The following is a 24,274-nucleotide window of genomic DNA, read 5'->3' on the forward strand; positions in this document are numbered from 1 at the left end:
TTCCGGTGGCAACAGAAACTGCCACAGATTTGTAAAGGCAGTTGCCGCGATTGGAGGCAGCTGTCTGTTGCCACAGCTGATGGGGGGCAACTACCGCTGCTTGTGACTTATTCCCTGAGATTTATACGTAGTTTATGAATGTTTATCAGCGTGTTACTGTTCTGAGCACCAATAATAATTGATCTGTATACAGTAAAACATGCTCGTTTACAATGTTGGGCCAGTTCACACTTAAAATGAACTAGTTAACGTTCATATTTCAATTTTTAAAATGTGTAACTAAGTTCACGATTACAAAAATGAACTAGTTCATGTTCGTTTGTTCCATTTTTTCATTGGGGTGATTTGGGTGACAAATTTACGATCACATGTTTAATTATTAATCGATGGTGTCGTGTCATGTCTGCCTGTCGCTCCCTTCACTTTAACACTCCTGACTGTGGGCTCAGCACAAAACTGAGCACAACATGTTGACGAGTCATTTTTCATGATGTTTAAATGCAGCCTCATAAACTCTGGATCGAACCAAACAAACACTAAGTGACGTCATGTGCTGATCAGGTCCTGATAACTAGTGATGAGTGTGTATTAGTTCAAGTGAGAGCAGAGAGGAGGAGGACACAGAAACTCCAGCTCGGTACAAACCACCTGCAGCTTCTGCTCTGATCACTGAGGAGCTGAGACCAGAGAAACTCGGTGTTTTCACTGTTTCCACTGTTCTTCAACCAAGTCACTGACTGGCTGCTTCACGTGAACGAGCGGGTCCCCGGGTGTGTGTGTATGTGTGTGTGTGCTGTCTGGGAGCACACACACTTTTTAAGCATTTTATTGGTCCATGCCATGGTAATTATTTTGTTTTTGCCTACTGATCATTTATAAGATGTACCTGTGCCACACTTCCGACTCCTAACAGCGACACAGAATAAATAACATAATTATTTTTTTGTCAAAGCCAAAGAAATCCAGTCTCCATGAAAAAGAAGTTGACCAGTCAGCACATAATTCAGATGAAGATGAGCACACTAGGTTTCACTAACGATCAAGGAGAACAAGTTAAAGATGTTCTTTTTTTCCTCTTAAGTATTGTGTCCTCATGTTGCTTAGTAATTGTGTTTTTTGAACTGCATTTAAAACAAGTGATATTACTGTTAGATACATGACATGTTCTGCTGTCAAAACACTTTTGAAGACATCATTATTACTTTGCACTGTAACAATGTGAAACAAGTGACATGTGAGTATAACCAGCAGGAGATGCTGGATGTGTGACGTGATTTTGGTGAGAATATACAGTATAGGAGGGAAATTATTGCATATTTTTCATAATAAAAATGTCCACAAATTTGACAAAATCACATTTTCACAAACTAAGCATTGTAGTATAACCAACAGGAGACCCTGGATGTGTGATGTGAATATTTCTGTCATTTCTCTTTTCTTTGTTGCACTTTGTAGACGGTCCTGTGTGTGCACACAGGACGGCTCATATTGATGGAAACTGACCTGTAGCCTGTTGTCTGCCTTACTGCGGTGGAGAAGAGGCCGCGTTTGTGTTTGAACAACGTTTCGCTCATGACTCTGACCCGGGAAGTTCGAATCTGTGAATATGTTTCCAACTTCACCGAACTCTTCCAAACAGTTTGGCAACATAGGCGGCTGGCCTTAAACAGCGTGGCTTCAAAGGCAGCTGCCGTTAAACAGTGTGGCATGAGAGGCAGCTGCCTGTACACATCAGTGGCAGTTTTTCTGTTGACACCGGAAGTGCCTCCACGAGCTGCCGCTGCCACGATCTGAGCTTGCCCTTTTACTATGAAGACATGGCGCAGCTGGTGAAAGTAAAGAGTGAAGCTGAGGAGTTTCAACGGGACTTGTTCCGCAGAATAAGGCACGTGTCTCATGTGTTAGTACAGCACGGATAGATCATGTTAGCGGAGTCGAACCATCACGTTCCCTGACGTGTCAGACGTGCGTTGGTTTCACGTCAGGTTACCTGCCACCTGGCACGTTACCGTGAGCTCTGCTGCTGTCCGCTGTACAACCCTGCTCGCTGTGCATTATATGATATTGTTGTATATTAGAAGTTGGGCTTGAATTCACAATGTAACTCAACTGTAGTAGTAACACCACTTGGGAGCCACGCTACGTGTAACTGTTGGCAGTGCAGATGCTCGTGTTAATTTGATGGGATATGAACGAACTGTAATATAATACACAACAGTGACACAACGTAGCTACGGTGCACAGTTTAATTGTTGTGTCTGGTGTGTTTCAGCCAAGCGGAGGAGAACAGGCAGAGGGAGAACCAGGCGGCCACCAGGATCCAGAGCTGGTTCAGAGCCTGTAAGGTGCAGGCTTACCTCAGGTATAAGATGTGTGGGTGGTGGGTGTGTATTAGCCTAATGAGACTTTGGTACTGTGGGCCTCAGGCTAAATTTAAAAAAAAAAAGAATACGAGCCTTAATATACCAGTTACATATACCAGTTTAATGTTTGCTTTTTCCTCTGGGAGTTGGACAAAATTCAGGGCCGGACTTAAAGAGTGCATTTTAAGGGAACCCCTGATACTTGCTCACTCCCATAATTATCCCACTTGAAGAGCTTTGCAAATGGCCTGGAGGAATAAGTGTCGCTTGCACTCTGCGCTCCTCACACACACACAGAGAAATGAATGTCTCTATCTCCACGCCTGTTCCTATGCTGTGACCCCGGCACCATTCTGCAGGGTCAGCAGACAAACTTCCAGACAGTAGGTTAATTCAGATTACTTTAGTTAATTGATCAATGCGTTAAGTGGATAATTAGCAACAATTTTAGCTGCCTAAGTGCAACTCCAGGGTTGTGCTATACCCACTATAAGCATTGATTTTCTGGGCATATAAATGGCCTTTTGGAAATTGATGGCCTCACTGGAGGCAGGGAATCGCAGTGGACTTGCATTTAGAGTATGTTTGAGGATGAATACAAATTCGCACCACCCACTAAACGGGGTGAAAGGCTCATCGGACATGATCGAAAAGCCTGGAGGATCAGGAACGTTCTCTGTGTGTGTGTTTGTGTATTTGTGTGTGTGTGTGTGTGTGTGTGTGAGAGAGAGATAGAGAGAAAGTGTGTCTTTGTGAGAGCATGTGTTTGTAAGCATAATGTTTCCCTGACCTTTTAATTGAAGTCCTTTACAACCTATTCATTGTATATAGAAAATCTCTCTTGTCTCCATTGTTTCCTCCCTTGTAAAGAGATCACTTTTTTTTTACAGCTGTAGTAATCTTTTGGTTATATTTTGATTTAATTAATTATATCCCATTATAAAGAGGAATTCTGTTCTTTTAGCTTTTGAATTTAGCAGGTTCTCATTTTCTTGCTTTTTAGGTTTTCTTAGCATAAACTCCCAAATGATCAAATAAAGGAATACACAGTTAAATTTACATCCATGTGCTTCTAAATAACTTTCCTCAGTGTTTTGCTCCATTTAAACGACAGAAAAATAACCATCCAATCATCTCCCCAATATGACTTTATTACAGCCATCTGCACAAGAAAGCAATCATTATCCAGAAGATATGGTGGGGCTTCACAGCAAGGGCACGTTTCAGACAAATGGTGAAGGTAAGCCACAGCCTGGAAAGGCTATAGATATATTGATTATGTTATGATAGCATGCATTAGAATTCAATTGCTGTATTCCTAAGTCCCTGCGTCTGACCTTAAGAAATGTAATTCACTCATTACACATTGGGAAATTAGCACTTAGGAAATATGATGCAATATGATAAGGAATTCCATCTATATGGCAACTGCTGGGATGCATATAGAAAAAGTGTGGAAAAGAAAGAGAGCAGGAAAGAGTGGCAGAGTTTGTGCGTGTAATGCATGTGTATGTTTGTGTGTGTGTGCTTTAGTAAAACAAGGCCCCATTTTTTTTTGCATATTGCCTCCAACTGCTTCTTAATTGAACAGATTGTTGATACCGGATCCAATACCCAGCGCTCTCATGTATAATTTTCCCCTGGATTGAGTTTTGTAAACGTATCACAACAAGCTATTTATCATGCCTGTAAATTGACTGTTTGTTAAAGCATAACTGCCAGCCACTGTTTGGGAGGCGTTCAAGAATTGGAAGTGGTGGTTGGGGGGGTGGGGGCTTGAAATAAAGGATGAAGGATGTGTCACAACACACATATGGGCTAAAAAGAGGCTGTTTGGTCTCATTTGGAAACAGACGAGCGCTAATTTGAATCACTCAAAATTGCCACAGTGCACTATTTTGAATTAGCCCTGAGAGATTCAGTTTCAACCCCTCCTCTCTCTCTCTCTCCCTCTTTCTCTCTCTCTCTCTCTCTCTGTCTGTCTTTTTTTTCCTCCCTCACTCTTGCAGACCCTATCATGTGTAATACGACATGCACAAAGCCTCATCTCCAAACATCAAGCTGAATTTACAGCCTCCTTTCAAGTCTTTGTCTCCCTTCGCCTTCCTCTCTTCCCCCCTCTCCCTGTCGTTATTAAAAAAGACATGTTGCGATAGGAATCCCTTTTATGGCTGACTCTCCGGTTTGCTCCTGAAATGTGCCCCCAGTGGTCGGCCTGGAACGTTTGGTGTGCGGCGGCTTGTCGGGTGCGCTGCTGAATATTCTCTGGCCCTTTTGTTAGTCTCTTCTGGCAGCGCTGTCATTGATTATGAAATCCAGAGGAGAGCGTTTGGCCGTCATACATCTCCATTAGCTCGCTGCTTGACTACCATAGATTTTCTTGGCCCTTGTCTGCGTTGGTGTATTAAGAGAGTACCGTCCTCCCCTTGATACAGAGTCCCACTAACCACCCTCTCTCTTTCCCTTTCTCTCTCTCCCCCTCTTTCTCTCCGTTCTCCCGACTTTTCACCGCTCCTCTTGTCTCTCTTGCTCTCCTTTTCTGCCTCCCCCACTTCATTGGCCCTATATGTGCTGCCTCTGTGCAATGTATTATGTATAAAGAGCTCTTTATCTTTGACGCCTGCTGTGGACAGATCAGAGGGCTGGGAGACAAGGTGTAATGCCATCTTTTCCTTTGTGTTCACAGGCGGCATATTTTATCATGAAGATGAATTTCTACGACGAGATGGCGGTCAGGGTAAATATCACCACAGTGTCTTGTTTTAGCAAATGGAGTGTCGTGGTGGGGGGACTCTCTGTGTCTCTGTGTGTGCTGGGAACGGTTGGCCCCATGAATATCAGCCCTTCATCACACAGTTTCATTGCTAACATTTTTTATATATAAATACTTTAATCTTACATACTGTTATTATTTCTCAAAGGCTTTTAATTGGAGTCAAAACAAAAGCAGCGACAGGAGCGAGGTTAAAAGCTTTATTATGCGACTCGCAAATTTGCAATTTGACCAGTTCAAGTGGCGTTCTGTAGTTTGATTTCCTGAGAGCAGGCAGGCGAGCAAAGCTTCAGGCTTCCGGTTTTACGGTGCATGTAGTAATAAACTGATCCAGTGTTCTGATGAGACAGCTGGGTGTGACTGAGCAGGCAGGAGAAGGTGGTCCTCAGGTACAGCAATCAGGTGTAAGACATGGGTTAGGCATGAGGTTGAGGCCACAAACAAAACCTACTCCAAACGAGACAGGAGTTGGCTGAATGATCTGGCAGAATCTTGTTGAATGAGCCTGTTATAAATAGAAATAAAGAGTGGTGGCCTTTGCTGCTGGACGAATCCCAGGTATGCATGTGAGGTGGCGGCAAACAGGTCGATTGATTGCCACACCCAGAAGGAAAACATACGACACACTCGGGCCACGACTAAGAACAAAACGGGGACAGACCACACACTCAAGGGCAGTGGAAAACACAGAGGAAACAAAAGGAATAGGTTGGGGGGCACCCCAACACATGCAGGTTTACAGGTTTTTTATGTTGTTTATGTAGACACCCCCGACCAGTTTCATTCGCAACATAATTGAAATCAGCAATAAAACACAAAAGAAAAAAATTCTCATAATGCTAAATTATGCTTAGTTGATCCTGTATAGTAACAACAGTGTTCACTTTTTAGAAATTACCTTGATCATTCTTTTTTTAATACACGGTGCTTGGTAAGAGGCCCATTATAAATACAATAAAATAAAAAACGTGTATTTTTCTTATCAGTGCTCATGGTCATCAAATGTTCCCTTTACCCCACTCAGCTGCTACAACTCTTAAATTACCGCACCACGGCTGTGACTGATGCTTTGGCATTTTTACACACGGATATTGCACAGAAACTTTATATTTTTACAATTCCTTATAGCCCACTCTTTTGCTAAACAGTTTCATTCTGCCTAAACCATTAAAGGGTTTTATAGGCCAACAAAAAAATCCACTAGTGTTTATTGAAGACACTGTGTCCCTGTCCGGTGGGTTCTATTTTCACATGGGTGGAAAAGTCTGGATTTTTTAAGGCTCCAGGTTTTACACTTAATATAAATCCAAACAAATAAAGCTGACCACCCTGTTGTTGTGTCACATTATAGAAGACACATGAATCCAACAGTAATGTTTGACCCAGCTGTTTTTAGTCACAGCATGAAAGGTGATGTTACCATGGAGAGAAAAGTGGAAGCTTCTGAAGTTCGAGGTCTTTATTACCCATACAGATATAACCACAGTTTCCTATAGGAATTTTAAGAGAAAATGAAATGTATGTGAATTGGATTGCAAAGTAGCTCCGTGCTTTGCAGTGGCACAAGATACAGGTTTTGATCCCCATAACAAATTTCTCTGCAGTTTGTGCATTTGCTCTCTGTTGTTCAATAGTCTTTACAAATACCGTAATAAAACAGTGTAGTGAAAATATAGCTCTAATGATTTCTCATATATCCTGCTAAATATTGTTACTGTGTGAGCTACCCTTTGCAATCTAAGACTCTAAAAAGTCTGAGTCTATAGTCTTTGTTCGTGTATATGAAAATGAATTATATAGAAAGGGAGAGGAAGACCCTGTGCAAAAGTAAATGAAGGACATCTGTGATCAAGAAATATTTAATGCGTAAATAAAGAGAAAGTGGGACGCAAAGGGAGAAACAATCATCTCAGATCCCCCTCATGACACTTGTCTTGAATCAATTTTGTTTCTATTCTTTTTTTTCTCTCCTCTCCTGTTGTCTTTATCACGGCACGGTCGCTAACAGAGGATAATGTATTAGGGCCGTAATAGAAACCAGTGTTTACATAGCGCACCCTGGATTTGTATTAGATTCAACAGCATTGATTTCACTAGTCAACAAAGGTCAGCAAGAACTCAGGAGGCGGCAATTACTTTATTTAAAATTATCTATTGACTGGCAGATCAATGCTAATTCTCATTTTGCTCTTTGTTGTTTTTTTCACCATCCTCCACTCCCTCTCTTCTCTCCTCATCCCTCTTCTCATTGTGTGATTATTCTTTTACCTGCCATTGTTTTAATCTCCTAATTAGTCTGAAGGACATCCGCCCCCTTGCTTTAAAATGGTCCACTGGTGTGTCTGGGTGTGTGTACTAGCTAATCTGCAGCCTCCACAATCAATGTGAGCTCATACAGTTAAATGTATGAGGCTGTGACAGCTGTCTGTTCCACCTTGGACTGTCCCTCCATCACTCCAGAGGGAAAAACAAAAAGTGCCTGCATGTGTTTGCATGGTTTAAAAAGTTGTCTGCAATTTGCATATGTTAATACCATCATCTATATGATTCTTTCTGTGTTAGAAGAGAGAGAGAAAAAAGCACAAAAAAAACGGACTTTTTAAAAATTTGACATGAAAAGAATGCAACATCCCCACGACATATTACTTTGATTTTGAATTTAACTTAAGTTTGTGTTAGTGTTTCATGTTAGTCACTGGAATGATTGCAATGTGAAACAAAGGATTTCTTTCAAGTTAATAAATAATGAAGTATATAGTTATGACCCTGTCGGCTTGTGTTTAAAAAAAACAACCTGTCATGCTTTAATTCCTCTCAGATCCAGCGGAGATGGAAAGGATACTTTGTGAGGAAATATATCCACAACTTCTATGCACGCAGGAGATATCTGGACGGACTCTCCAGAAAAAATGAACTCGTCAGGTAAAAAAACAAACAACCCAAATGCTTCTTTATATGAAAGAGCAGACAGTTTACTTGTGGTTGCACGAATCCTCCTGATTTATTTAAATTTTTTATGGATGTTGTACAAGTTAAAACAAAATGCTTCACTACTTCTCTTTTTTCCATTTCTCATCTCTCATTTTTCATATTGTCCCTGTCTCACTGTGTTTAATATAATTTACCCTTCATGTGTGTATTTAAAATATACAGCGTTACCCATCGTCTACTATATGAACTGGAAGGGAGTCAGCTGGTACATGTCAGTCAGGATTGACCTGATTAGTGTATAGGCAATTGGCTAAAAGGTGTACTTGTGTACCCGTAACCTTAAAGAGTGTGTGGGTGTGGGAGAGAGAGAGAGGTGTAGGTAACATCTGCACTTCCATAGTGTTACCTAAGAAGGAGAGAATGGGGACAGGGGGAGAGTAAAGGAATGAAAGAGACTGAGACACATAGTGGTAGAGTGGAAAGAAGAGAGAGAGAGAAGTCCTCTAAAGCGCTCGGGGCGAAGAGAGAGGGAGAAGTGAACGATGTGAAGAAATTAAAAATTAGCCTCTGATTTGAACCACAGCTCGTGCATTAATAAAACACCCTGTGCTCCAGGGCTTACTACTAGAGATACGCCATCTTTTATTTTTGACAAAAAAAAAAAACCTATCACGTTTATCTAATAGTCACATTTTTAATGTTGCTAATATATTTTACCAGAAAATATCTTTAGGCCTCTGCTAAAATTAAATGTAAATTTGTTAAAGTGCTCCTTGGATCACTGACTTCCCCCTCATTTCCCCACAAGCGTTCCACCTTTCCTCCACACTCCTTGCCCCTTTTAGAGGTTGGTGGGGTAGGCTGTTTAAGTCCATTAAGTGTTGCCACCTCAGTTTTATGTCACACAAAAACAAACACACACAAGTATTTAGAAATGATACCAGTGATGAAAGACGCAAATCATGATATCACTGATGAAAGACATAAAGGTAGTACAATTTCTTAATCAAACGACTCATTACGAAGCTTTTACAGTTGTCAGAGTGAAAATACTTTTGTGGATTATGTGTATTTAAACCAATGAATACACATTTTATAAAAACGAGAACATGAAGCAGTAAATTGGTATTTAAAAGCATTACTTTACGTCTCAGCTTATTGTAGAAGATCAGCAAAAATATTGCAGCCCATAACAATAACATGTCCTGACAAATAGTAATGTATATTTCTATAATGTCATCCACATCTCTTTCCACCTTTTCTACATGCTATATTTCTAGAATAGCTAAATACAAAGAGCAGAGATGAACTAGATTAGACCAATGTTGGAGTAAAGAATTATGCAAACAAATTCGAGTTTAGGACGGAATAGAATTTTACCGCTTTTGTTGTATTATTTCGCTATGAATTGTCTGACACCTGCAGTCTCTTCATATATATATATATATATATATATGTGTACGTACACACACACGCACACCGCCCCTCCTCCACAGCGGTTTGGGGTGTGGAGGTCACTTCACTTCTCTAGTTAATGACATGTTTATTTAGTGCGGCTGGGGTCACGATCAATTAACGCTGTGCTGGTATTTATTTAAAATATCCTCTCTGTGTTAGCCGCTAAGCCCTCGGATCGCACGCTGCCTGATCACTCACCCCGCAAAGGCCCACTTTTTAATCCAGCAGCATGCTGCCTCCCTCTGTCGCTCTGTCTCTCTGTCTGTCCGACCCGCTGCATAAATTATTCAAAGTTGGACTAATGGTTCCCATTTAGTGCAGGCTGATCGGCTGTGCATGGTAATGATATAGGAGTAATACATAGACTGCCGAACCTCTCTCACTCTCTCTATCGCTCTCGCTCTCTCTCTGTCTGTGACTCTCTGTCTCTCTTTCTCCCTTGTGTCAGATCTCCCCCGCACAAAACCATCTGTGTCATTTCATTAGGTACAGCATCCAGCTAATATGTGCTACTTACACCACCCTTTTCTTCTATCCCCTGCCCTCACCTCACCTCTCTCCTTCAATCTTTCTTCATGTCCTCCTCCATCCGTTTTGCTCTATACCTTTTTCTCCCTCTCCGCCACCGGTTCACCGTGTCTCAGTGTCCATCCTCATCCATCCTTTCTCTCCTTCTGCATAGCCTAATGAAGTCAGGACCCCGGCGCAGTCCCCACTCTGCCACAGTTTTCCTTGATACCCCAACAATTTATCACTTTGTCAGGGAGACACTTAAAGTTCCTGGGCTTTAATAAGGGCATTCAGTGGGACGATGGGGGCAATTAGGAAAGAGGAGCGAGTCGGCTTTGCATATTTACTAAATGTGCTGGTGTCATCGCCGCCGCCGCCACCAACACGGACTGTTGACTGCATGAATTATTCCTCTATCTGCAATAAACAGCTGGGTAATTATTACTGCCATAATCAGATAAATAATTCTTCCTGTGATGTCGCAACGACATGGCAAAATCTTTTAACTTATCCTAAAGAGAGCGGGAAAAAGGGAAGCTCGGGGAGAATTTATAGACTTGGTGTTGCTAGGCTGAGCAGCGCTGGTGTTTTTTTCTTTTCTTTTCATTCCTCTCTTCTCTTGCTACGCTGTCTCTCTTTCTTTCTCTACTTTTTTTCCTGTCTCTTCATTCCTCCCTCTCTTGTGTTCCTCTCAAGGACATTCATGAAAGGAGAGCTGCTGTGGTGGAGAGAGTGCGGGCCTGCCTGTATGGCTGCCCTGCGATCACTCTCCGCTTCTATGCGTCAGTCTTTCTTTTTTGCTGCTCTTTCTTTCTGATCCAGTTTGGGTGGAGACAAGTTCACTCCTTCAGTCTGATTGGATTTGTATATTCAGTGTGTGTGTGTGTGTGTGTGTGTGTGTGTGTGTGTGTGTGTGTGTGTGTGTGTGTGTGTGTGTGCGTGCGTGTGTGTTGAAGTATAATCTGGGTGCTGTGTCTCTCTGCCTCTTTAGGAAATTACTTTTGAGAGTGAAACAGTGAAGAAAAGTATAGAAGATGTATGAAATTGAAAATCTTTCTCTCTTTTAGAATATTAGAAACATAGTTTGGGCATCATTTCAACACTGGAATGGTGGTTTGCTTCCCCCTTTTTAGTGGCACTAGTTTTACTACTTTAGTGAATTAGTTAATCAATCAGTAAGTCACTTAAATGGAAACTGTGTGTCATGAGGGTGTTGAAGGCTCAATACATTGAGCTGGTCACTGTCTAAATTGACTGGCTGACTTCCCCCTCTTTGCCAGCTATTGAATCATTTAATTGGAGCAATTAAAACAGCCAATCAGGTCAAGTCTCCATTAAATATTTAGAACCTGACCAATTAGCTGCTCCGGTGCTGGACCGGACGACCGCAGGTTTGGCCTGCTGTCCCACAATGCCTCACTTTCTGATATCCCATCAGCCCTTGACCCCCCGCTGTGAACCAGGGGGTAAATAATTGAGGAAGATGTGAGAAACGTAGCTTTACTGTATTAGCCATTTTAATAAGTTAACAGTCCAGGGTGAAAATGTCAGTTAGGATTTCAGTTATTTGAGAGTAGTTCAAGTGAGCTTGATTAGCTTGTCCAACAGTTCAGCAGCCATCCAACGTAATCTGTAGTCTGCTCGCACTGCGCTATATCATGACTTTATCAGAATTCAAAGCAATGAAGTCTTACAGAATAATGTCCACATTCTCAGTATGTAATTGAAAGTAAACTTGAGAAAGTTATGGATTACAGTTCCGCTGTTCCTAAGAACGTTTTTGTCAAATCAGATTTGAATGTTCAATACATTCAGCAATTTATTATATTTTTCCTCTTTATTGAACTACCAGATTTTTGAACAGCAATTGGCAAGATGTTCAGGGTGACAGCGTCATCTGTGCAATTTAGTAAACAAACCAATTTATCCTTCCCAGCTAATGCAGGCTAACTTGCTAACTTACAATGGATCGGAAATAAGCATACCATTTTTTTTTTGACACTAGATATCAAACAATGAGATATGGGGACACAGAGACTTTACTGTATTAAGTTGCTATAATTTCACTACTACGCAGAAGGCAGGAGATAATATTACCTTGGACCCTGAATGGGCAGTTACCTCTGTCGCTCTCAGTCTAAAGTTTGACTTGAAGAATCACAGTTGTCTGAAGTGTGTCCAACTCACAATTCAAATCTTCAAAAGCAAATTGAAATGTTTTGTTTCTCCAAATTTTGTCCCCTTTCTTTCTTTCCTTTCGTTTTTTTTGACTCAGTCAAACACACACACACATACACACAAGCAGAGAGCACTTGCGGCGTGCAGAAGAGGGCTAATGAGGGTTGTATGTTGTGGCGGCTGGTTGGGTCGACACAGATCGAGGTGCCTTCAGCCGTTACAAATCTGTTTGGCTTTTGTCCACTACACAGCAATTAATAACACTGGGGCTGGGGGCAGGGAAGCAAAGGTCAGCCATTCAGCCAGACATGCACACACACACACATACACACATACGAGTAGAGGTGTGTGCACATGATGCATGGACATTGATACACATACATGAACATACACACTGATATAATCACACTTTAACACTGGCAGCTCAGACACACACATACATATACAAACTGGTTGTGACCTCTGAAAACTGCCTGTTTTGAAACAGTATGAATGCATGAACCAACAAAACTAAACACACTTAATTTATATTTTAATACACGTAGGCACCAATTGGTTTGTGAACCTGAATGTTGCACAATAAACCAAAACTTAAAGTTAACCAAATAGGGGCCAAGGAACCTCTATATATACACACACATAGACACAGAGATATACAGTACAGTCCCACATCTATACACACAGTCTTAAATAACTGTGCTTTATATTACACACACACACAGAGGCACATTTATAGACCTGCTCTCATTCTCACACTCCACACACACACACAAATACGTGCATACACACATGCACACACAGCGCTCTGCATATTTAATTTATTTTGGAATTTAATCTGGTGCTGAGGAAGGAATGGGAATGCAAAGGCAATGACAAGGGTGTTGTGATTTCTTTATAAATGTCAGTAGCTGCAGAATGTGTTAACCTCACGTTACAGACACACCGTGAACATTCAGATTTGTGATTTGAGGTTTTTAATTGAAAAGGGAAGTTGGGCAGAGAAAAAGGAGAGTAAAGAAAAAGGAAAAAAGACTAAGGATTGTTGATGAGCTTTGACTAAACTCCTATTGGAACTGCTCTTGTTGAATTAGATTGGTTTTACTCGTTGTTTTGTGTGTGTGTGTGTGTGTGTGTGTGTGTGTGTGTGTGTGTGTGTGTGTGTTTTCACATTACCATGGCATGTGTGTTTTAGTAATTGTTTCCACTTCCCTTTTTAAGTTATTACCCCCCTGCAACAATAAGGCTGTGTGATTGCGGAATGAAATTGCTGTGTATGGGCTTTTAATGCATCCCATTTAGCCAGATTCGCTTAACAGATGTCACAGACAGACCTGTCCTGGCTGCTGTGATGAAATATATCCATCATCCTCCCACTTACAGCCTCTCGCACTCTCATTTAGCTTTTTTCCATCCCTGCAGTCTCATTGCCTTGTTTTTCTCCCACAGCTTCTCTGTCTTTTCATGTCCGTACCAGTGTCTCTGTTACTGTTAGGTAGTTATTCATTCATTCTGAGGAAACTCAAGGGAATTGAAAAATGTATGATTAAAAATGTGTTTTAAATACACTCTCACACATGCACAAACACACCTTAAGTTTACATTGTGCACATGTCTCTCATTCTAGTATACAGTTTTAAGATGTAAGCTAATATGCAATATAACTCTTTAAGTTATATGCAGTATTTATAGTTATATCGCATATTACTTGGATTTGTTTAAAAACGTTTTATCAAAAAGTTAAGTCTCATATTCTTATAGCAAGTGATGTAGAGTTAAAATGCTATTTAGGTGCAGCCATCCAATCAATCATTGTTATTTAGCAAACAAAGATATGTTATACAGGGAACTATTACTCAAGCATGATTTATTCATTTTGTTTATGTTACTATAAAATATTGTGTAAGTGTAATAATTAATTATTAATTAATGTTACTTATTCATCTTTTTTGTGCTCTACAGTTTGTATTTATATTTATATTTTACTTTGATGACTTTGCCATCATGTACATTGGTATGACATTTTGGAATTTAAATTGCATGTTTGTTATTGTGTGTTTTGCCTGTAGGAGGGAGCTGGATGAACTTGAGGAACTTCAGAAGAGAGAGAGAGATTGTGTGCAGGTCGTAAAAGAGCAAACAAACAGGGTTTACCAAGCGCACCGGTTACATCACCTCCTCAGTACAAAGCAGGTTGGTTCTCACACAAATATCTCACCAGAGGCAAAACTTAAATGGTGGTACGTCATTTACCACGGCTACTTGAAGCAAACATGTACTGCCTGTTTAGTATCATCCGGGTATTTTGGTTTGGGTTTGAGGCATTTGGAGAAACTCTTGTCGATTGCTTATCAGGGTTGGGCTGATATGCAGCAACAGCCGTAGTTTCTGTGGCGGTGAGAGCTTCTCGCAGGATTTAGATTTTCCCCCAAAAAATAAAATAAAAAATCCTGCCCTGTTTTTCTGAATTAACGAGATAATTTTCCTAAAGAAAAAGAATTCTGGATTTTCTTTTTTCCTCAAGTGAATGCAATACGCTTCCGTATATATTCCTGAGTTGCTTTATACATCTTTTTCAATTAGTCTTGTGGACTGGATGTAGCTTTGAGGCTGGAAGTTCCCCACCACTGCTTTAAACCTATCATAATTATACTAATCATTTTTTCTAAACTGAACAGTAATTGTATAGTTATGGCTCACATAGAGTAATAATTAGTAGTTACTCATGTTACAAACTAATATTCGCTTCATAATCCGTAAGTGCAATATTGACTTTATTTAAAGTTTCAACGGTGAATGAGAAATCATGTCAGATACACACTTACACTTACAGCAAATTTGTCATTATCTGGTGTCGCGGTGGTCTGTGGTCGGTTAAACGTTTGATCTTGAGAACTCAGGCAACATCACAGACTCACTAAACTTTGTACAAAGGCAGTCATGTAGACATGGCAGTACGTACGTGCACATGAATGCACATGCGCAGCTAAACATGCAGCGACTTAAACAGGTAATGAGGTACAACTAGGGAGTTGCTTCACAAACTGGCTGTAGTTTTGTGTGAGTAAGTGTGTGTCTTCATGGCTCTTCTGATGTGCTGAGTGGATATTTCAGTGATTCCCCTGGCACAGGTGTGTGTGTGTGTGTGTGTGTGTGTGTGTGTGTGTGTGGCATCCACACATCTCTGTGACTCCCTACTGGGATCATAATGAAGACAAAGCACACTGGTCACTGTTGATTCAGCACCAACACTCCTCTCACTTTCTCTATCTCTCTCTTTCTCTCTCTCCTGCATACCTATGCAAACAGCATCGTCATCATCTGGCTCACTACTTTTCTTCCTGCGAGTATCCTATGTTCTTCTGAGATGCTCACACACTCACAACTTTAAAACGTTCTAATATGAAAATAGTGTAAGCTGGAGTGCAGCAGAGTTTGCATTTGTTGTGTCATGTTTGACTCGGCAAATGCTTTGGATTGCATTGGTTTGTATCATTTCGCATATGAACTATTTTGGCTAATTTATGAATAGTGAGAATAAAGAAAGAAAGTAGAAAAGTTTGTCTGTTCTTCCCCGCCCTCTGTCCATCTCTTTCTCTCTGTATATCTCTCTCTCTCTTTCTCTTTCTCTGCATATGGCAGGGGACTCTTTCCCTTCGTAGCTTTGACCTTGTCAGCAGTGAATAGATGGCTCTCCCACACAGTTCATCCTTCCTCACTTCTCGAACCCAAGCCCACACACACACACGCACGCACACATGCATGCACACTTCACACACACACACACACACACACACACACACACACACACACACACACACACACACACACACACACACACAGCTTACCAAAAGGCCCCAAGTCCCTCTGACAGAGACAGAGAAGGTGTGTTCCTGAGGTCAACATCATTGCTCTTCCCGTAGCTAGGTTGGTACTCTTAGGCATGTGTGTGTGTGTGTGTGTGTGTGTGTGTGTGTGTGTGTGTGTGTGTGTGTGTGTGTGTGTGTGTGTGTGTGTGTGTGTGTGTGTGCCTTTAGGAGTGGTGAGATTTACGTTTGTGTATGTGTTTGTGTGGTGTGTATGTCCCCATCCTTCTGTCCTCTCCTGTTTGAGGTGGATCTGTGCACTCATCTCTATTGCATTTCATAAACTGATAGTGAGCAATAAAGAAATTGAGTTTTTTTGTAATATGGTGGTTATTCAGTCACTGCACAATTTTGAAAAAAAACACTCAAGGCATTGTAGAATATCACGTTCCCAAAAATGGGATTGAGCTAAGAATTGGCAACAGTTTTAAGAAGTGATCTGCCCATCATGACACATTCACAATAATGCATTAGCTCTTCTGTCAGCGTCATGAGATTGAGATGCATCAGTAAGAAATCAGCTCCTCCAGTTGTGTCTACATCCCATAGGTGAAGAAATTAGGGTCACTGGAGTTGAATTAATATCTTTCAACTCACTTGACATTTAAAGTGCTCATTGCCCAATAATGAAACATTTACTAATTAACCAGTCTGTTAATATGTTATTTTAAAAGAGTGAGGTTTGGGTCGATATGGTGGGAGTAATTTCCCACTTAAGCCTTTTCTCTCTTCTCTCTCTCTCTCCGGTGTCCGAGTCTTTTAGAGTGGCCTAAATAGCAAGCGGTGTTATTAGCATATAGAGTAGATACAGAGTCCTCCAACTCCAAGCTTTGGTCTGGTAATTAACTTACAGCCAAAAGAATCACTGTGGTTTGAAAAATTATTAATGAGTCTGTCTGTGGCAAATCTCTACCTCACTTCAGAACAGCGGAGGAAACGTATTAATTTAACCTGTGTACACATGTGTATTTGTGCTTTTGAGAAATGAGATACAAGTCTTATACGATGCCACATTTGAGACAGATGCAGTTATCCCTGTAGTAGGTTTGGTACAGTGTCTGTGTGAAGTGCACACATTGAACTGCTCCAGCCAAGTATTTTACCTTCGGTTGGACAAGTTCCCAGGTGTATGCTTTAAGGCTCAGACATACAGTAGGCTGATGTTGATAATGCACCACAAAGTTGATTGAAGTGATAAAGATGTTCAAATAACTGTCTTTGAAGACCCTTACGGACACAGGTGGATGACGACATTTTTGTCATGGACTCCAAAGTTTACTCTTGCAGATAAGACAGAGAAAGAATAAATTGTCCTTTAGTGGTATGTGAAGTTCCACAACTGTTGTCAATGGGAGCACATCTTTTTTTGTTGTCACAGTTTCCACAAGTTTGGGGTATTGTGGTTAATATGAAGGGCAATAACTAGGTAGACCAAACATGAAAAACTGCATGAAGAAGTTTTTAACAAAACTGATGTTTGAAATTACCTTAGAACATTGAACGTAACAGTTTAAATGTCAAACTGTTGTCTGTTTCATTTTAAGCTGTCCCAGGAGCCGGCTGTTCTATAATTTTCCCTAAAATGGTTCCCCTGACAAACAAAATTACTTTGTGGTTTTCCCAAACTCCAAATGGACTTTAACACAATGTAGTGATCGGGGAGTAAAACACCCAGGAGGATATCTAAAATCACAAAATCACTGTCCTTGGTTTGAATCTGCGTTTCATCCTTACTCCATTTTACCTGATACTTTCAGTTTCAGTTATTATTTCTAACATGTATATCTCATAGCCAGTGAGACATACATGTACATGTCTAATCAAACCACATTGCTCATACGGATACACTGTCTCCCTCAGTCTCACAATTTCTGTGTTATACAGGGTTAACGTCTCTCCCTCTCTTGTTCTCGCTCTCTCTCTCTCTCTCTCTCTCCAGTGCCCAGGGGTCTTCAACTCTCCATTCAGGCCAGCCCCCCATGAGACAGAGCTGCTGCTGAGGCAGGTCAAGTACCAGGCCCCCACCAGACTTGTTCCCATAGGCAGGGCTGGTCTCTTGGGCATGCCTGACTCGACAGCCCCAAGTTTCCGTGGGAGTCTTGGATCCCCATGGATCAAACCCACTAGAACCGGCTCCTTCAAGCCCATTTTGCCCCCCATTGCCAACAGGAAGCAGCAGGTGAGAGGGTCAGAGCTATAGGGCCATGACAGACACACTCAGGTGGAGATAGGTGACAATTATATAAATGAGAAACTCGACTGACATACAGTAGATTGTAAAACCTCTTGCAGATGCTTTATTCCTCCTCCTTTCCTCATTCTTCCCCCTCACAAAGTAATGTACTAATTATTAGAGCTCTCTAACATTCCCTTCTTTCTTTATGGAGGAGGGTTCTTGATGAAAGCACAGAGCCTTTTAAAAGTCCTTTTAAAGAAGAATGACATCATTAAAACATGGCAGACGGCTCTCTTGGGGGCTACAGCTCAGAGCCGTTTAGTGTATTTCAGTGAGCACTATATGTGTGACTGTGTGGCTGTGTGTCACCATCAACCGTAGCTTTACCACAGTGCCCATACACAGCTCTCATTTGTGTTCCTCATCAATACAATGTCACCTATTCCACCGGTATGTTCCGTGCTGTGATAGGCACATGTGATTCGTATGTAATATTACTTTAGTGTGGAATTCTGTAAGTGTATTGCCTCTACCAAGGAGGTCATGTTTTTGTTTGCTTTTCTTTTATCCAATCGTATATATTTAGCAGGATTATGCAAAAAACTGTCGGACAGGTTTGGGTCAGGAAAGAGCCCATTAATCTTTGGTGCAGATCCGGATCAGGGGGCGGATCCAGGATTTTTTTTTCACTTTAACATTGTGAGATGAGGTGTTTTTCAACATGTTAATTCCTCAGATAGTAATTCAGGAATCTTGATGAGAAATTCAGGCATGTTTAGAGGACTGATATTTGTGAGTGATTGAAATGTGGTTTCATAAAGGGACTGTTGACTGTTGGCTGTTGGCGGAGGTATGCACTTATACTGAGTGCCCTTCTAATGTTAATATAGAATTTATTTTGAAGGTACTGGCCAATGGAAGCATATATCTAGTGTATAATATGCATCAGAGAGACAGATATTATAACAAAAATGTAATTTAGTATCTAGTTGGGACTAGACAGAGCAACATGGGCATTTCATTGAAGTTTTCTTTCTTGATAAGTGTTGGATGCATTGTTGACTCACAACTCACTGGGACTGAATAGAAGTGTTATTGTTAATGTTATTGTTTTCCCAACAATGACCTGCTAATTAATTCAGTCCTAATATCAAAACCTCTGTTTAACTAGAGCAGTAAAGAGTTGCCGTCAGCTTAGTATTTATCTTATTACAATTTACCATAGTCCAGTTGTGCATTTGTGGCTGTGTGTTGTGCATGTGTCAATGTAGGTGTGCGATTTTGTGCGTGCTCGTGTGTGTGTGTATGTTAACGATTTGATGAGGAGTCACTTCAGCATTTGTGTTATTTACGCTCTATAGCTCTTTATGGCAACGTGCTTTCCCTATTATTAGTTTCTAGCAATGTAAAACATACAGTAAGTGAGCAGAAATGAGGCATGGGTTTGTCTCATTGTATTAGCTGCACTTCACACACACTCATGCACACGCACGCACGCACACACACAGACACACAGACAGCTGGCTGTAGTTAGAGCTAGTTCATTAATGATGTCAGGAAAGTCTCCTTGTGCTGACATGGAGAAGAATACATCACTTGTGTTTATACACAGATGTCTTCCTCCGTCTCGGCCTCCCTGTGTTTCTTTTGTTTTATGCCTGTGACTCGTGCAGGAAGTCCCCTTCTCTTTCTTTCTTTCTTTCTATTCCCATCCCCACTCTCCCCCTCCCACTCACCCTTCCCTCTTGTGATAACTATCTAGTGGTGATGGATAAGGTTGAGGTGCTGGCTGTGGAAGTGGTCAGGCCAGGCCACCGATCCTGTGGCGATAGGAGCAAGGACAGGGTCCCTGTCCCTCCCTCTTTACCCCAACCCCCCCAAACGACTCCCCCCATCCTCCCTCCTTTTTTAACAACAACAACTGAAGGTCACCTCAAACATAGCAACAACATTTAAATTAATCTAAACTACACAAAGTTTACGCATGACTTTAAAAAAACGAGTGTATACACTACAACTACACAAGTTTAGAGGATGCAGTTTGTTGCTTATATTCACCAGACAAATAAAAGTTTCAACATTTGTTTGGTATATTAACTCAGATGTCTTTTCATGAAGAATTGTTGGCATTTCACACATGCTGTTCTCACCAATGGAAAACAAAAACAGCATCCCTGCTATTTGTCCAAAAATAGAATGAATAAACATAGGAAGAAGAGATTTGCATTTCTACACCTTTCTTACATCAGTGGCAATGTCCTCAGCTTCCCTTGACTTATTTAAAAATCACCGCCTGTTTTTTTGAAATTACAAAAGCTTTCAAAGATTTCAATTTGTTTTTTCTTTGAAATCTCTTTAACATTTACTTTTTATGACAGTAACCGTAACAGGGTTTCACAAGTGTTCTGTGTCTTCAGAGCAATCGTGTGACAGTCACAATGGAGTCTTGAGGGGATGCAGCGGGGGAAGCGAGGTTAGACATGGATTGGCCCAAAATCTTGTTGCTAAAAACAACCCTTCTCTGTCTTTGTAACTTTGATCTATCAGGAGGCATCAGAAACATCACTCCAGGGAAGGAGTCACAATGTCAAGAAGATGGTACATGGAGGAAAATGACAGACAGCTGTTTCAAGTTTAACTGACGTTTTCTGAGATTTGGTCCCAAAACTCTGTGTGGAAGTTTGAGGGGAAACACAATATACATGTTATGCATCTCCAATTCAAGCACTCAAAGAAAGAATCAAAGATAATGATGATGTTCTTTTATCTTTGTAATTTTATTCTTAATAACTCAACATAAAATACCAAAACCAATGATGTGTTTAATCTTTTGAAGTCTAATTTATCCCTGCATCATATAGCACCTCTTTGTTGTCAAAAGTTGTTAAAACACATAAAAAACAATGTGGGTTACATATCGTTTAACTTTTCTCGTGTGTTATTTTCGAAGCGCTACACATACACTGACATTTTCTACTTTTTGATGAGTCCTCTCAATGAGCTCAGTGCTGTGATGTTGCCAGAGCAGAGGAAATAAATGCAAAGAAAATGACAAATAAAAAGAGAATAAAGGATATTATCAATGGGAACAGGGAAAATTAAGTCTTATGAAATAACATAAATCTGTGGTTAATCAGACAAGATATGCAGCTCAATGTGTATGTATTTCCTATTTTCTCCATCTTTGTTCATTCTCTTCCCTCTGCATCCCATTTCCTCTGACATGCTTAGTTTTACTCTTTTTCTCTGTCTCTACATATCAGTTTCTTCACTCTCTCTTTCTCTCTGTCTCTCGACTTTTCTCTTGGAGAGATGCAGTGGATTGGCCTCTGGTTTTAGCAGTAAGCCATCCCTACCTGTGGGAGAGGGATCAGAGAAGGAAAGAGAAACAGAAGGATACAGTGATCATTATCTGATTCTTGTGTGTCTCTGTGTGTGTTGGTGTGGTTGTGGGTCTGCACAGGGTCTGTTCCAACAGCCAGGGGAAGTGTGGGATCAGTGCGTGCGTTGTCCTGACCTGACACTGCGTCTGCAGACGTCTTACACTCAACTGGAGGAGGCCCAGAAACAGCTACAACATCACAAGTCCACAACACTCCAGGGTGGCACACTGTGAGAACGATGTACACACACACACAAAACACACAAATTATACTATAAAAGCATTCTAACATACATTCAATGAACATACAGTAAGTGTTTAAAAGCTTTTCTTTGGTTATGCATTTTTTCTTGCATATAAAGCAAGATATACATGCCTGTGAACACAATATTCATACAACATTAAATAGAAAAACGGACAAATCCTTATTATGAAAACTAATGGGTGTATGCCAGAGGATTATTTCCAGACTGCTTTATATTGTGTTTTTTAACAGGGCCGTAGTCTATCCATGATTTATTTCAAGGCTTGGTTTTAATTAGGGATTGTGCATGTGAATGCGTGTGTCTTCACTAAAACACTTGACTATAGCCTCATTACCACTCACAGGCTTATCTATTTTGTGTGTGTGTGTGAAGTGCTGTTATTAACCCTCCATTTGATCTGTCTCTCACAATAATTTCCCTGACTACAGTATAAAAGACCACCCGGCTTTGTAGCCACTCCAACCTTTATCAGTCATTTGTCACACAAATAATTAAATGAATAAATTAACATTTTATAAAGGAACTTGCATTACTGTGTTTTAACCAAGACTTTCCTTCTTTTTTTTTGTGTTGTTTATTTATTTATTTATTTTTTACATTTTCTGCCTTATAGATTCATGAGCAACCTGGTGACTAACCTGAACTTCAGCCTTGAACCCTTTCTTGTTTTTTCTTGTTATTCTCCAATCAGAGAAACAGGAAGAATGAACCACAGCAACGATTCCTTCACACAGCCAGCCTGCGCCGAGAGCTTCAAATCGCAGATGACACACTGACTCCAACAGGAGGTAGGTTTAAAACTACAAACACAGAAATTATTGATATTATTGTTATGCACATTTAGTTATTGGATATATAACACCGGAAGTCTTCATTACAGGTCATTTACCCACCTACTAAACATGCTGTGCAGAGATGCATTGCTGATAAATGCTTCCTTTCCTGCCTCTAAGGTGAAATCTCACATACTTGAATTTCTTTCACATCTAATGTAGATGTGGTCCACCTGCATTAACGGTCCATCTATAACTGACTGCTGTCACATATGGTCAAGATTGTTGACTGAAGACTCACAACAACACATTTTGTCTAATGTTACAATCATTTTGCCTGTCTGTCTGTCTAACAGAGCTATTGTGAGTCACTTCATTTAAAGTAATTTAGCTGAAAATCAATCTGACTGTGTTGGGAAAGAGTTTTTCTTAATTTGTCATCTCTTGTTAATGGAACAACCTCAACCATATGATCAAAAGTCTGAGCGGCTGAGAGAAGCAGAATGAATGGTCTAAAGGGAAGGAACAGGAGTTTAGTGTCTGCTCTAGGTTCGTAATAATCCTAGAATAATTTAAAATTGGTCACACAGTTAATAAAGATGCTGGTCTTCATCTTTTTGCTTCAACGTCATCAGGATTACATTAAATCCATGTCTGGAGCTTGGTCATGAGGTCAGCTCATACACCACCTTTCAACCTGAGGCAGACTGATAGCAGTCATGGGTTTATCCAGGGGTTGCCTGGGTTTCGCTCTGAAAGGTTTCTTTTCTAAAGGAAAAGAGGAAACACTGAAGCGGTGCGGCCTAACCCTTTCAACTTGAGTTGAACAAATTTGTCAAAAGTGACAGCAATTTAATAAATCGCCGCTCTCCATCACACACATATGCACACCCAGCCACACACATACACACAATTCCCACTCATGCCCTCCACTGCCCCCTCTCCATGTATACGTAAATGAGGTATATGCATGTGTGTGTGTGTGTGTGTGTCAGTATGGTAGAGGGAGAATGTGTGTGCGTGGGCCCTGCAGTCTGGTCCAGGCATTAGGTAATTGACTGTGTCTTTGCTCAAGGCCTTTCATGGATCACCGTCCTTTATTAGCTCACTTCCCAGCACACACACACACACACACACAGCAAGTTTCCCAGCAGCTCCACCCCAACCTCTTACCACCCACCACTAGCATCCAGACCCAATTGCCCGGAAACGAGGAGTGAAACAAGAGAGAGAGAGAGAGGAGCAGGCGAAGGGGGAGAAAGCGGCGACAGGAGAATGAACTAACACTGCCCCAGGAAGTGGAGATAAATAAGTAAGGGGAGTGAGTGGGCGGGTGAATGGGATCTCCTGCAGCTGACAACAGTGGTTGGGGGAGTTGGATCAGTTTTGCTCAATGGATCTATGCTGTGTTTGTTTAATACACTATTGATGGAACACTTGTAAGGTATTTGAGCATGTGTGATACATGAATATTTTCAATGATGCCACTAAAGTGAAAGGCAGCAGGTGTAATTTAGCTCACAGAATAATAGTCATTGTCAATCATAGTGAGAAACTGTCCTTTAAAAAAATGAGCACATAGGTTCTCTGCCCAAACAGAA

General features: G+C 40.9%; 1 protein-coding gene across 1 annotated transcript in view; it reads left to right on the forward strand.

Annotated features, from left to right (window-relative positions):
* Positions 1-1,741: 1,741 nt before the first annotated feature.
* spata17 (spermatogenesis associated 17) overlaps positions 1,742-24,274 on the forward strand; it is a 35,181-nt gene continuing 12,648 nt past the window's right edge. Inside the window, exons 1-9 of the mRNA XM_035158738.2 lie at positions 1,742-1,885; positions 2,273-2,362; positions 3,522-3,603; positions 5,050-5,100; positions 7,955-8,058; positions 14,280-14,403; positions 18,016-18,255; positions 21,716-21,864; positions 22,592-22,688. Coding sequence (XP_035014629.1) covers positions 1,818-1,885; positions 2,273-2,362; positions 3,522-3,603; positions 5,050-5,100; positions 7,955-8,058; positions 14,280-14,403; positions 18,016-18,255; positions 21,716-21,864; positions 22,592-22,676 — 993 coding nt within the window. The 5' untranslated portion in view covers positions 1,742-1,817 and the 3' untranslated portion in view covers positions 22,677-22,688. The remainder of the gene's footprint in view (positions 1,886-2,272; positions 2,363-3,521; positions 3,604-5,049; positions 5,101-7,954; positions 8,059-14,279; positions 14,404-18,015; positions 18,256-21,715; positions 21,865-22,591; positions 22,689-24,274) is intronic.

Source organism: Hippoglossus stenolepis, chromosome 1 (genome assembly GCF_022539355.2).
Source record: "Hippoglossus stenolepis isolate QCI-W04-F060 chromosome 1, HSTE1.2, whole genome shotgun sequence".
NCBI lineage: Eukaryota > Metazoa > Chordata > Actinopteri > Pleuronectiformes > Pleuronectidae > Hippoglossus > Hippoglossus stenolepis.